The 16,005-nt window shown below is 40.2% G+C and overlaps 1 protein-coding gene across 1 annotated transcript in view; it reads right to left on the bottom strand.

Annotated features, from left to right (window-relative positions):
* rb1 (retinoblastoma 1) overlaps positions 1-16,005 on the bottom strand; it is a 201,428-nt gene that overhangs the window by 164,032 nt on the left and 21,391 nt on the right. The window contains 3 exon segments of the mRNA XM_069889674.1: positions 1,806-1,948; positions 11,770-11,880; positions 15,921-15,982. Of these exon segments, the coding sequence (XP_069745775.1) occupies positions 1,806-1,948; positions 11,770-11,880; positions 15,921-15,982 (316 nt within the window).

The raw sequence follows: 16,005 nt of genomic DNA, 5'->3' as shown, positions 1-16,005 counted from the left end.
TGCACTGTCTTTTGTCTTATAAACAGTATATTCTTAATGCATATGTATTAGTTAGGCATTGTAAGAGTGAGTCCCAGTCAACCAAAAAATTTGCATATTTCCATAGATGCTGGATAATGGTGATTTTACTGTACTTGGTATTGCATGTGTCCACCTGTCAACAGATTTATTAAACATATGGTTTGTAAATTCTCGAAAACAGTGGCACAGCTGGAACTGATGCTGATCTGGGCAAAGGAATGGAAGTACTGAGCTCCTCTGTGGGATCATTCTGCCCGCTCATTATTCTGATGGCCCTATACAGGCTTTAAACAGTCTGTTAAAGGGGCTGAGTGTTTCTTTTAAACATCTTTGAAACAATGGAGCTCCATGCCTAAGACAGCGGTAGGCATGAGGGTTGTGGCTCCTGGGGATTGGCTGAGCAGCACAGGGCTCTAGAACAAGAACCTCTATCTCCGTGTCTACCCCTCCCCCCCTCCCCCACAGTTGAGAAGGAGAAGCCTGGGAGATAACAAAATAGCAGATCAGCAAAGTGCATGGCAGCTGAAGGACTCATACAGGCTGTGGGCTACTGGTGGCTGAAGGACTGTGAGCTACAAGAGACTCACTTGAACTAGGTATCAGAACTGGGATTCGTGAGGATGCCATTGCCAAGATGGACTCCCTGTCGCTGAAAATTTCCTGATCGTATCAGAGGTTTGGAAATTGAACCTTGGGTTCACTAATGGCACAGACAGGAGATTAGGAGGCTCCAGAGGTTGTGGGACTGCTGGAGGTAATCCACAGACACGGTGTCTCTGAAGGAACCCTCTATTGCCTCTCTTTTTCTTATTGTTGGGTTTGTCGGGCTATGCTAGTTGTGCTTCTGTGCACCTTTATAGCTGACAAATTTTGTGTATTATTATATGACAAGAAAGGAATTTTTTTGATTATTTTATTTTCATGACTCATGGAATTCTAAGCAAACAATATAGTACATTTTCATCTGCACAATATAATTCACAGAGTCCAGCATTTTCCTCTCCCTTCCCTTAGTCCCTCCCATAGCTTATACAGATACATAAGGAAAAACAACATGTTACCAGACCCCAAGTGTTAAAAATAAAAAGTATGGGATAAACAATGAAAATGAGAATAAAAATTTAAATTAAAATTAAATCACATGTCGTCTGTGCCACACCCTCCAATTCACTCTCTCCTTTATATGCCTAGTGGGATGGTTTTTTCACCCCTCATTATCCAAAGCTCAAGCTTCATTAAAAAAAGTGGGGGGTGGACCTAACTCACATTTGTGCACCTATTTGGTTCAGATACGGCTGCCACACTTCAACGAATGTGCCATACTTCTTCTTAAGATATACGTCATCTTCTTCGGGGAATGCAACCCTGCGATTCTGCATTCCATCGTGCAATATTAACCTGAGAGTCAGACATCCACGCAACCGCCATATGCTTCCTGGCTACCAACAAGGTGATCTTCACAAACTGAATTTGGTGTTTGGACAGTCTAAAATGTATATCCCCAATATCTCCCAGAAGATACAATTCTGGATCCTGTGGAAAATCCACTTTTGTAATTTTTCTCAGAATGTCTCCCAGGATCCCCCAGAAGGATCTCACCTTTGGACATAGCCAAGTGGAGTGGACAAAGGTTCCAACTTCTATGCCACACCTAAAGCACATTTCCAAAATTTCTGGCTTTGATTTATGTAATTTTACAATCAAGGAATCTTCAATCACCTTTCAGACATGAGGTAAATTTAAAACATTTCTTTTTTTCCCAGTTCAAAGCAAACTTAACTTACTTTGTTCACATTGCATTCATTTTCCTGACAAAGGATTTCCATGACTTTTGAATCTACCTCAGTTGAATTGTTTGCCTGTATTATTCTGCTGTGACTTTGTCTCGAAGCTCGTGATGAACCACTGGTGCTATCTGCAGCAGCTCCTGTAAAATAAATAGAAGTACTTTTCACATATGGCATAAAAGGTTATAATTTATGGAATAGCAGATTTCTCATTGAAGGATTGCTAATACAAACCCCCTACTCTTCTGTTCGGACACCTGTTGACATTTTTCCACACCTTGATGGAGGGCTCAAGCCCAAAACATTGGTTATGTATTTCTACCTTTGCTATAGGAAACTGTTTGACTTGCTGAGTTTCTCCAGCATTGTGTTTTTACTTCAGTCACGGTGTCTGCATATTTTCGTGTTTTACTTCAAACTACATCTATATTCTCCTGAGTTTGGTTGAATGAGAGATGATTTTGTTAAAATGTACAAAATTTTCTTTAAGGCTTGTTTCAACTTTGTTTCCACAAGATGGGCTACCTGAAACTGGGTTAAGGTCACAAAATAAGGGGTGAGCCATTCAGAAATTAAATAAGAAAATAATGCTCAAAGAGCTGCTAAATCTTTTGAATTCTATACTCAACAAAATTGTGGATGCTCAGTCACCAACTATGTTCTTTAGATTTTTAGATATTAAAGGAATCAGAGACATGGGATAAGTGCTCCATTTTATTTTTGTTTTGTTCTGAATGTTGCTTCAGGCTAATGAGACAATAACCTTGGCATTTCTAATAATTTAATCTACAATTATCTCATTCTTCTTCATGAGCGAGAAAAAATGCTGATTTATAAAAGGTACACAGATGATATTACTGTTATTTCCTCAAAGGTTCCAAATTGCTCTTTCATTTATTAATTTCTCAGGTAGTGGCTGAATACAGTGTTTGTTGCATATCCCCAATTACCCAGAAGTGCTGGTGAACTGTGCTCTTGTGCTACTCTAGTCCATCTGGTGAAGATATTTCCACTATGCTCTCAAGTAAGGAATTTTAGGTTTTACAGAGAGTAAAGAACAAGATATACTCCTAAATAAGAGGTGTGTGTAACTTGGAGGAGAACTGCACCTGCTGTACTTTGCTGGCAAAGGTCGTGGGAATTATGTGCTATTGTTGGAATAACCTAGGTGAAAAAACTGCAATGCTGTTTTCAAATGGTGCATGTTGCAGCCATAATGCCCAAGTTACTGGTTGTCAAAGGAAGTTCACTTCAGTGAACAATGCAAAAATCATCAGATTTAGTCTAACTGGTAGAAGTCATCTTCAAATAATGATTCAGAGAAGACAAGTCATAGTGGATAATTTTTCTTTTACAAACACAAAATTTTCAACTGATCTTTGAGAATATATCTTCAAGCTACTTCAGCTCTCTTAAAAGTAACCTTCTACCCAACCACTAATGTCATTTCTCTTGTAACAGACCAAAAAAGTTTGAGAATGTGAATAGAGATATTCTTCAATATTTGGACAAACCAACAAGCTACATATTTTAGCCTGTGTTGTTTCTTGCATTAGTCACCTTCTTACATTTTGTAAGTTTTTGCAAATTGAAATTGTTTTAAAAATCTTTCCCAAATTTGTATTTGTTGACAAATAGTTAAAACATTCTAAAAACTCTTGATTTTAATACCACTTGGATGAGAGTCATGGAGAATGGCAGAACTCCAGTCATTTGTAAAGTTTTGGCAGCATGAAGAGATTGGGCTGTTCAACATCTTGAGGAAGAAGAAGCATAAATAGGACGAAGCATAAAGAGTTTGACTAATTAGTAGTCACACCATCTGTGAGCTGCAAGGAGAGCACTGAGGGATCAGAGATCAGGCAGCACTAGTTTTTAAATGTTCAAATGGATCACAGGAAATATTAATTTTGATATAACAATTGCTTATTGAAAGCATAGGGCTTCTATCACATTGGTGGATAGTGTCAGAAATTCAAGAAAATATACCTTGTACTCACTTACAGCTGTTTTCTTTTCAAATTAATTTATTTTAGAAGGAATGCCAATTTCTCACACTCAAAACTTAATAGTGTCTCAAGTTTATAATATGAATAGTAACTAAATCTATACAGGTACACAATCCTTTATCCTGAACCTTGAGGGACAGTATATTCTGAATTTTAGATTTTTCCAGATTTCGGAAAGCTAGATTTAAGCCCACCCGAATTGTGCTGCCGTATCAATTCACCCCCCACTTCCGACTCACGCTGCTGGTCTCCCCCCCTCGCCCGCCCAACTCGCGCTGCTGGTCTCCCCCCTCGCCAGCCCGACTCGTGCTGCCAGCTCCCCCCCGCCCGCCTGACTCATGCTGCCGTCTCTCTCCCAAGTTTTGACATTTTCCAGATTTTAGATGTCCGGATAAAGGATTGTGTACCTGTACAACTTAATTATCTATTTTCTCTTTATCCTCTCACAACTGCTTCTGTCATTTGTAAATATTATGTCATATTAGAAAACTACGGTTTTCTTTATTTGATAATGGAATACTGACACTATTGACGGGACCGGCATTATTTACCCATCTATGACTGCTACTTTTCTAAATACAGTAAGTATTTAGAAAAGTAAGTACAGTAAGTATCCCCATAGGAACTGGATACCAGTACCTATGGGGATTGGTAGATGCCGGATAAGTGTATTTTACTGTTGTTTGAGACATACTCTTGCAATGCCTAACCAATACACCTGCATTAAGAATAAACAGTTTAAAAGACAAAAATTCTACACTGTACTTACACTGAACAAACTTCACTTGCATGAATATATAAACCTAAAAGCATTTTACTTTATTTTCAGTCATATTCTTTGAAAGCATTCAACTGTCAATGCACCTGCAAGTTCCTCCCTCTCCACAGAGTCACCTGAAAAACAATATTATAGGTAGGTAACCCCTCCAACCCCCCCCCCACCCCTCACCACCACCCAAGTTTATATATAAAGCCTCTGACCAATACAACTCTAACTAAGCAGGGATAAGAAGACACTTTACAAAAGTCACCTCAACGATAAGCGCATCAACCAGCTTTTCATCCTGGACAATGCCATTGTCATTTCACACAACTTTATTCAAACAGCTGCTATGAGTAAAGCACAACCAAGGCATTCTGCTGGGTGAATATTTGCTCCCATCTTCATCAAAAATTTGTGTGTTAATTTGAAGAACATGTACTTTTACAATTTTAAACTTGCATATTTTTTTACCTATGATTTTATTCTTAATTATTTATAATTTTTTTTTGCCAGTTGGTTGAATTCTGGATACCATGGGGGTTTTATTGCAGCTACAATCTTTCAGTGCTGTGGAGCAGGGAATTCCATGATTAATTAGAGCAAAGCTAAAGAAACAATGATATATTTCCAAGTCGGTGCAACTTGAGGAATAAAAGAGAACTCACTGTGTTTTCATGTATTACGATCCAATACAGGGAAGTTGTTGTGAAAAATGAAACAGGGAATTTGTATTTTTCATTGTAAGTGTAGAGATAATGAAACATGTTTTCCCAATTTGAATAAATAACTGAAACATTGGATTGTAACAATAGTAACTGAAATGGTCATTAATTCATAAATGTTATTTTTTTGTCCCTGAGAATAATATTTGCTTTGCCATGGTGAAATTACCTAATATAGAATACCCTAATGATAAAATTTCTTTAGATGATCAATCCTACTCATAGAAAGCCACTGGGTCTTGCATTATAGTGTTCTGAAGCAACTTTGATTGATTCACATTGGACAACAATAATTTTTTTGCAATTTTCATTAATTTATTAATGAAATTAATTAATTTATAAGATCTATTTTCCAACACACTGTTTTATTCCCACAAGTCTTAGATCCCATGCAAGTGTATAAAGACACAACCACCTGGAAGCCACACTGCACCTCTGTGAGAAATATTTTCCAGATTATTAAAGTTCAAAGCAAAAAAAAACCAAAAATTTTAGAAGCTGTCTAATCCAAGGGATTAAAATAGGACAAACTGAAAACTTATAGCCTGTCAACTTGAAATCAATAACAATTTCAATACTTAATCAGCGCCATTTGCTGAAAAATAACATTCAACTAAAGGACATCCTGCCTTATACTTAATAACAACTCTGGAGATGGCCCTTTGATCTATCGGCTCTATGCCAGCTTCCAGGTAAGCAATACTTAGGAACATAGGAAGTAGGAACAGGAGTAGGCCAAAAATGGCCCATCGAGCCTGCTCCACCATTCAATACGATCATGGCTGATCTAATTTATGACCTAACTCCACCTACCTGCCTTCTCCCCATATCCCCCAATTGCTCTATCATGTAAAAATTTATCTAACCAAATTTTAAATATGTTCAATGAGGCACTTCCCTGGTTAGAGAATTCCAAACATTCACTACTCTCTGGGAAAAACTATTTTTCCTCATCTCTGTCCTAAATCTACTCCCCCGAATCTTGAGACTGTGTCCTCTCGTTTTAGTTTCACCAGCCAGCTCAAAAAACCTTCCTACATCTATCCTATCCATACCCTTCATAATCCTATATGTTTCTTTAAGATCTCCTCTCATTCTTCTGAACTCCAGCGAATATAATCCTAGACGATTTAAAATATTTGTTTAATGCCTCAGCCATTTCCTCATTTTTTGCTACCAGTTTTCATCATGTCAACCCTTTCATCCCAGGGATCAACCTAGTAAACCTCCTCTGGACTGTCTCCAAAGCCAGTATACCCTTCCTCAAATATGGAGATCAGAACTGGACACAGTACTCCAGGTGCGATCTCACCAGTAACTTATACAGTTGCAACATTACCTCCCTACTCCTGAATTCAATTCCTCTAGCGATGAAGGCCACCATTCCATTTGCCTTCTTAATAACCTGCTGCACCTGCAACCTAACTTTTTGCGATTCATGCACAAGCACTCCTAAGTCCCTCTGCACAACAGCATGCTGTAGTTTTTCACCCTTTAAATAATATTCAGCTCTTTTATTTTTCTTGCCAAAGTGGATAACCTCACACTTACTAACATCGAACTCCATCTGCCAGACCTTTGCCCACTCATCCAGCTTAACTATATCCCTCTGCAGACTCTCCACATCCTCATTACAATTTGCTCTTCCACTCAATTTGGTGTCATCCGCAAACTTGGCTACACCACATTTTGTCCCCTCCTCCAAGTCATCAATGTAAATGATGAACAGTTGTGGGCCTAACACCAACCCCTGCGGCACCCCACTTACCACTCTCTGCCAACATGAAAAACTCCCATTTATCCCGACTCTCTGCCTCCTGTCAGACAACCAATTTTGAATCCAGGCCAAAATACTTCCCCAGACTCCACTTTCCTGTAACTTACTGATAAGTCTCTTGTGCGGCACCTTATCAAACGCTTTCTGGAAATCCAAATATACAACATAAACCTGTTCCCCTCTATCCACCGCACCCATTATATCCTCAAAGAATCCTAACAAGTTTGTCAAACAAGATCTTCCCTTTCTAAAACCATGCTGCGTCTGTCTGATTGAACCCTTACATTCCAAAAGTTTCACTATTTCATCTTTAATGACGGTTTCAAGCATTTTTCCAACTACAGACGTCAAGCTAATTGGCCGATAATTTCCAGTCTTCTGCTTACATCCGTTCTTAAAAAGTGGCGTGACATTTGCTGTCTTCCAGTCTGCCGGGACCTGCCCAGAATCCAAGGAATTTTGGTATATGACCACCAATGCATCAACTATAACTTCTGCCATTTCCTTCAGAACCCTTGGATGCATATCATCAGGACCAGGTGATTTGTCTGGCTTTAGTCCCATTAGTTTCTCCATCACTACTTCCTTTGTAACAACTATTTTATCAAGGCCCTCCCCAACATTCGCATCCTTAACTCCGCACTTGGGCATGCTGGACGTGTCTTCCACCATGAAGACTGACACAAAATATTTGTTTAATGCCTCGGCCATTTCCTCATTTTTTGCTACCAGTTTTCCTTTCTCATCCTCCAAGGGTCCGATGTTAACTCTGGCCACCCTCTTCCATTTTATATATTTATAAAATTTTTTGCTTTCTGTTTTTATATTTTGTGCCAATTTACTTTCATAATCCTTTTTCCCATTTCTTATTACCCGCTTTGTAACCCCTTGTTGTCTCTTAAACTTTTCCCAATCTTCCAGTTTCCCACTGCTCTTTGCAGCTTTGTACACCTGCGCCTTCAATTTTATACTCTCCTTTATTTCCTTTGTTAACCACGGTTGATTTTTCCCTCCCTTGCTGCCCTTTTTCCTGACCGGAATATATTTTTGTTGAGCATTACAAAATATTTCTTTGAAAATCTTCCACTGTTCCTCAACTGTTTCATCAATTAGCCTGTGCTCCCAGTCCACTCTGCCCAATTCCTCCCTCATCCTATGGTAGTCACCCCTGTTTAAGCATAATATATTAGTTTTAGATCTAACTATTTCCCCTTCCATCTGAATGAGAAATTCAATCATACTATGATCGCTATTTCCCAGATGGTCTCTGACTATTACATCATTTACTCTACCTATCTCATTGCACAACACTAGATCCAGGAGAGCATTTTCTCTTGTTCACATGCTGCTCAAGAAAGCTATCGCGGATGCATTCTATGAAGTCCTCTTCCAGTCTCCCACGACCAACTTGATTTTCCCAATCTATGTGGAAGTTAAAGTCCCCCATGACTACTGCCGTATCATTATTACATGCCTCACTTATCTCTCTATTTATTTCCTGTGCCGCTAAACTATTGTTATTTGGTGGGCGAGAGATAACACCCAGCAATAATTTTTTCCCTTTGTTATTCTTTATCTCTACCCAAATGGACTCAACATTATGCTCTTTAGATCTTATATCATTCCTCACTACTGCCTGGAGCTCATCTTTGATTAAGAGTGCAACTCCACCTCCCTAACCATCCTGTCTATCTCTTTGCACCACCTGATACCCTTGAAAGTTTAATTCCCATTTAAGGTCACCTTGTAGCCATGTTTCCGTGATGGCTACCAAATCATAGGCATGAGTACCGATTTGCGCCTCAAGTTCACTAATCATATTTCTAATACTGCGGGGATTCAGATAAAGTGCCCTTATGCTCTTTGTCCTTTTAATATCTAGTGACTTCTGTAACCTTTTCTTTCGATTTTTCTGCCCACTATTTTTCTTTGTAATTTTCTTAACAGTATCATTGACCTGAAAACTCACTGCACCATCTGATTTTTTACTTTCTCCTCCCAACATTACTTTTCCTATTTTACCTTTCCTGGCCATTACTTTATCTTCCCTACCCTTTTCCCTATCACTCTGGTTCCCATACCCCTGCCAAATTAGTTTAAACCTTGCCCCACTGTGGTACCAAACATACCTGCCAAAATGTTGACACCTTTTGGATTTAGGTGCAACCCGTCCCTCTTGTAAAGATCATGCCTTCCCCAAAAGAGATCCCAATGATCCAAGAAGCCAAATCCTTGCCTTGTACACCAGCACCTCAGCCACACTTTCATTTTCCTTATCCTTACATTCTTTTCATCACTTGCATTTGGAACAGGTAGTAATCCCGAGATCACCACCCTAGCGTTCCTGTCTTTCAGCTTTCGTCCCAGCTCACTGTAATCCCTTTTCATTACCTCCTCCCTTTTAGCGTTCCTGTCTTTCAGCTTTCGTCCCAGCTCACTGTAATCCCTTTTCATTACCTCCTCCCTTTTCTTGTCAATGTCGTTTGTACCCACATGTACCAAGACATCTCCCTCTCCTCTCAGAATATTTTGGACCCGATTTGTGATATCTCGTACCCTTGCACCAGGGAGGCAGCATATCATGCGGGTATACTTATCTGGCTCACAGAACCTCCTGTCTGTACCCATGGCAATGGAGTCCCCAATAACTACTACATTTCTCCTTTTCCTTTTCTTTTGCACTACTCTGCCAGGCTCATTGCCATTGACCTGGTGCCCGTGGCCATCTTCTGTCCGGTCATCTCCCTCAACAGAATCCAACACAACATAACTGTTGCTAAGTGGGATAGTCACTGGTGTGCTCTCCGTTTTTCTCGCTTTTTTCTTTCCCCCCCTGACAGTTTCCAACTTACCTGACACGGGTTCTGGAGTATTTATCGCCCTGAAAGTTGAGTCGATTAACTCCTAACTCTCCCTTACAAGCCGCAGGTCATCAATCTGCAACTCCATATCCCTAATTCGCTCCCTTGGTAACTGCATCTCGGTACACCTGGTGCAGATGAGGCCATTTGGGAGGGTGGAGGTCACCCATTGTTCTCACATCTGATACCCAGTAGAGAGCACTAACCCTATTAGCATGTCTCTGAATACGAAAGCAAATAACTCAGCTTACCTTTTCTCCTTGCCTGCTTTCGCCGAAACTCACTTACTGAGCTGCTCATCGCTGGCCGCTCCCTCCCCTTTCACTCCTTTTATTGGCCCCTTGACGAATTAACCCTGTCACTTTCAGCAAACTCCTCCTCTTCTGATTCACAGCCCAACTCTCTCCAAGCTCTTCCTCCGACTCCCAGCCGAACCAAGTAGGCCCAAGCCCCGGTAGGCCCCCGACTTTAATAGCTTACCTTCTCCTCACTTTCAGCAAGCTCCTCCTCCTCTGATTCATTTTCAGCAAGCTCCTCCTCCTCTGACTCACTTTCAGCAAGCTCCTCCTCCTCTGACTCACAGCCCAACTCTCTCCAAGCTCTTCCTCCGACTCCCAGCCGAATCAAGTAGGCCCAAGCCCCGGTAAGCCCCCGACTTTAATAGCTTACCTTCTCCTCACTTTCAGCAAGCTCCTCCTTCTAATCCCATTAGAAAGTACAAAGTCTAAAGTCAGCACCTGAGATCACAACTAAAACAGGGTTTCTGGAGCCAAAGCATCAACAGTATCTGTGTGGACCAGCTTGTCACATGAAAGTATCTATGGTAGTGATATTGGTGAATGTATTTTATTGATGAATTCTATGTTCACAGTACAAACTTAAAAGTCTGTAGAAATAAGAAAGCATTTGGTCCAGGAGCTGCTGTTCGGTTGTAAAAATTCCATTGCCTTATCTCATGCTGTTTCCATACTGAGCCAACAATATAATGCAACATTTATCTATATATTTTTTTAAAAGTAGCATTTAGGATAAGTAGAAGCAGTCACCCAATTGTTTTAGTTCAGTGAGTCACTCTTCTGCTGTGAAACCTACTACAACTTGAAAAAGCTCCCAACAATAAAGATAAATCAGACTCACAGACAAACATCATTACTTGTGCCTTCACACATCTTTTCATTTGAAGTAATATCCAGTGAAAATAATGAATATCATTTAATTCTGTTTCCTATGACATCACCAATTAGCCAAATCCAACTAGGCTTTTTAAAAATCAAAAAGTGGTCTTTGATTAGATTGGAATTTTGTGGCTTATAATTGATGGTTCAGAAGTTACAACAGAATTGCTTTGTAAACTTTGTTCCTTGTTCTCCTTCTTATCCCCACCCCATCAATTTCCTCCAGTATCTCTTGAAGATTATGGTTTATCTCAGAAATGTGACATCCTAATCACACCAGGTCCTCATGTGCATGCATTTCCCACAGTGGTTCATGAACAATCTACAGTGGCAACCTTATCCAATCTCTTTCTCTCGTTTTAAGGGGTGGTGTCCACAAGTTTAGACCTCATCACCCAAATTAAACTATTAACTGATGATAAACACCTATAAATGTGGAATGCAACTTGGTTATTTGCAGTATAAACATCTTAATTTAAATTTGGTTATTTCATTTCAATTGTGTAAAAAAAATACCGGATCAATATGTAACTGAACAGAAAATGTGCAGTTGTGATAAATCAGAAACAAACAAAAGCTATTTGAACTAACGAGGGAGATTTATTTTAGAAAAGCAATTGAATATGATTTCTATAGTTATTTTTGAAAACTTACTATAAGGTTCCTGAAGTAATTCAGCAGGTGAGATTTTAATAAAGTACTCCAATACACAAAGCAACAACTGGAAAGAGAGCACAAGGTCTTCTTCCATCTGTAGCAGCTTTCCTGAAATCAGAATACATATAATACCCGGCAAAATATTAAAATGTGCTTTATTGTATATTTGAACTATGAATGAACATACACAAAGCTAAAGAACACATACCTTGGTTTGTATGTCAACTGTAAAAGAATTTTTTGTTTTACAAGAACAAGGAAACAAATAATCAAAATATATCCCAAGTAATTAAAAAAAAAATCAGTCATCAAGTAACCATATTAAAGTTTGAAAAAAACAATAGAAAGACTAAAATGTTTAGATAATGATATACGTGTTTGAATTTTATTTAATCTATAAGAAAATAGCAAATACTCAGATGTTGTTAGCTTAATAACTCAAAGACACATCCAGCAGTCATTCTTTAATAAGAATTTATTAGAACAAGTTATGGATTTGGGAAGAATACCATAACAGTAATAAGTTTAATAAAATATACCAATTAATTCAGGTTTGCTGCCATTTATATTGAACAAATTGACTGATCTACTCCAGTTATACAAAGAGGAAGGAAAGATACCCCCTGGTGGCAGCAAATAATATCATGCATTAAAATTCCATGCATTGAAGGAAAGTTTCAGGCAAATGCAGCATACAAAAGAACTGGAGAAACTAAGCATGGGACACAGCATGCATAGAAAATAAAGGATAGTTGATATTTCGGGCCTGAACCCTTCTTAAGGAGTGCAGAAAATCAGGCAGACATCTGAATAAAAAGATGAGGGTGGGTGGAGGGGGAAGTAGGAGAAACAAAAACAAAATGCTGAAGAAACTCAGCAGGACAAACAGTAAAGATAAAGATACATAATCAATGAAACCATGAAGGGTTTGAATCCTTCATTAAGGTATGATAAAAATGTAGACAGGCATCTGAATAAAATGGTGGGGGTGGGGGAAGGAAGGGCAGAGGGAGGAGCACAGTCCCACAGGCAAGAGGTAATGTGGATAAGAGAGGGAGGGCAAGCAGGGGGAGGGGGATGGCTCTGTGATTGGAGAGGGAAGGGGTGGAGAGCTAGAGGAAAGAAGACAAAGGGAATGGGAAGGGAGGGACAATGGGGAGGTCCATGTTAATGCCATCCAGTTGGAGAGTGCCCAGGCAGAAAATTAAGCATTGCTCCTCCAATTTACAGGTGATCTTTGTATGACAGTAGAGGCCATGGACAGACATGTCAGCATGGGAGTGGGGCGCAAAATTGAAATGGTTGACCGCTGGGAGATCCCGGTAACTGATGCAGACAGGGCGAAGGTGTTCAGCGAAGCGATCCCCCTCTGTGCCTAGTCTCTCTGATGTAGAGAAGGCCACAATGGGAACACCGGATGCAGGAAGCAACACTTCATCCTCTGTGGATATACAGCGAAGTGTTGCTTTACTTGAAAAGACTGTTTGGGGCCTCAAATGGTGGTGAGCAAGGACCTGTGGGTGCAAATGTTGCACTTCCTGCAGCTGCAGGGGAAGGTGCCAAGGAGGTTATTAATGGGAAAGATTAGTGGACAAGGGAGTTACAGAGGGAGGGAGGGAGAGAGAAGAGAGGGGAATATGTGTCTGGTGGTGCAACCATATTGGAGTGGAAGAAATTACAGAGGTTAATGTATTGGATGCAAGGGGAATTCTGTGTTTTGTCTGGGGTCAGAGGGGACTAAGGCAGGTATGGAGGAGATGGAGGTAAGGGCTGAGTTGATGGTGGTGGAAGGAAACCCATGTTTTTGGAAAGAGAAAATATTTTGGGTGATCTGGAGTATAAGAGTTCATCTTGGGAACAGATGTGATGGACAAAATGAGAGAAAGGAAAATAATCCTTGCAGGGGACTGGGTGTGAAGAAGTGTAGTCGAGGTTTTTTTTTACCGTGTTTCTCCTGCTTCCCCTTCTTGCCCCCACCCACCCCCCCCCCCCCAAACCCACCATCCTCACCTTTTTCTTCAGGTGTCTTTCTAATTTTCAGCTTTCCTGAAGAGTTAGTGGGTTTGTAAAAAATGTCTGTGGAAAGCTTGCCTCCAGAGATGGATGCAGAGAGATCCAGAAAGGGGAGAAAGTCACCAGAGATGGACCAAGTAAATTGGAAGTTGGGATGGAAGTTAGCAGCCAAGTAAATGAAGATGACAAGTTCATCACAGGTGCATGAGGCATGAGGCAGCACAGATGTAGATATCAATATAGCAGTTGACTTTGATGCCAAAACAGAATACAAGAGCTAGATGCCTTCAACCTGGCAGCACACAAGAGCATAAATAAACATGTCAGTGTGGCAATGGAGTGTGGAATTGAATTGTCGGCCACTGGGAGGTCTTCCTGTTGCAGCAGACAGCGCAAATATGCTCAACTAATGGATCTCCCAATCTATGTGTAGTCTCTCCAATGTAGTGGAGACCACATTAGGAACATTGGCTGTAGCAAATTAACATTTTGAATAATTTGTTCAGCGGTGGAAATAGTTAATTCCTGGCCGTCAACATCACTAAATATCTATCCTAAGGCCTCCATGTCATGATGAACATTTGCTAGCAGCTATAATTTGTGAAGAGTCTTGGTATGTAATGAAAGACTCTAGGAAATTTCCATGGAAAGCATTCTAACTGAATGTATCACTGTCTGGTATGGTGGTGCCAATACACAGGACTGGAGAAGACTACAGAGTTGTAAACGCAGCCAGCACCATCATGGGCATTAGTCTTCACCCCATAAAGGACATAGAGAAGAAGCGGTGTCTCAAGACAGCAGCCTCTACCCTCAAGGACACTCACCACCTAGGCCTTGCCATGAGGAAGGAGGTAGAAGAGCTTAAAGACGAACACCCAGCAGTAAAAAAAACAAGAATTCCCAGCACCTTCCCCTGTGGCTACAGGAAGTACAAGACACATGCCTACACCTCCTCCCTCACCAGTTCTGGGCCCCAAAAAGGCATTTCAAGTGAAGCAACACTTCACTTGTGTATCCTCAGGTGCAATCTACTGCATACTACAATCTAGTGCTCTGTCAGACTGAATACAGATGGGAGAAAACTTCATTGAGTACCTTTGCTCTTCCCGCATCAGTGACAGGGATCTCCCAGTGGCCAACCATTTCAATTCTGCATCCCACTCCCATACTCACATGTCTATCCATGGCCTCATGTACGAACCCAACAAGACTACCTTAAAATTGGAGGAACAACACTTGATTTTCTGTCTGGGCACACTCCAGCTGGATGGCATTAACATCAACCTCTGGTTTCTGCTAACCTACTCTCCATTCTCCCTCCCTTCCCTTTGTCTTCTTTCCCCTCAGCTCTCACTTGCTTCCTTCTATTCACCAAGCCATTCCTCCTCCCCCTGCTTCCTGCTGTGCCCTTCCTCCCTTCTCCACCTATTACCTCCTGCCTTTGGGACAGTGCTCCTACCCCTAATCCTCCCCCCTTTACCTATTTGTTCAAACGCCTGCTAACATGCTTACATACCTTGATGAAGGGCTCAAGCCCAAAATATTAGTTATGTATCTTTATCTTTGCTATACAAAAGTACACTGTTTGACCTGCTGAGTTTCTCAAGCATTGTGTTTTTACTTCAACCATTATGTCTGCAGACTTTCATGTTTACTTTTTATCTGTGCTTTCAGGTAATTTTCATACTGAAAAGATTGCCATGAATCCTGTTCTTGGTTTAATTTACTGCTCTGCTCTTCCCAAAGGGCTCGTTTACAATGCTTCATGCAAATACTTCCTAAACCAATGAGGTTTTTTTTAGTAATTTGAACTACGTGGTTTGAAAATGTAACTTTGATAATTAGGAATCTATTATTTTTACCTTTGCTCAGGAAAAATTGTCTTTTGTACTAAAGAGATTGGTGTTACTAATTACTCTGTTTAATACAAAGCTGAAGACTAATGAACCCCAGGGTCCTTTGTTCTGATGAATACTGGCACTAGAAACAATATAGTTCCAATACTCAAATCCAGGTCAGCGCAAAGTAGGATCCCCATATAAAGCGAATTACAAGGGCTTTTCAAGAATAATTTGGATTCTTCGGAACTAAATATTGCATCAGTTCTTATGTATCCATTTATTTTAACTGACCTGTTACGAGAAATGTGATCCAACAGACTTTTACCACTGGTTTATTAGCTTCTGATGGTGACCTGATGGACAAGTTAAAAATGTT

The sequence above is a fragment of the Narcine bancroftii genome, chromosome 7 (genome assembly GCF_036971445.1).
Source record: "Narcine bancroftii isolate sNarBan1 chromosome 7, sNarBan1.hap1, whole genome shotgun sequence".
NCBI classification, from domain to species: domain Eukaryota; kingdom Metazoa; phylum Chordata; class Chondrichthyes; order Torpediniformes; family Narcinidae; genus Narcine; species Narcine bancroftii.
The sequence above is the reverse complement of the archived record's forward strand: the minus strand, read 5'-3'. Positions and strand labels throughout refer to the sequence as shown.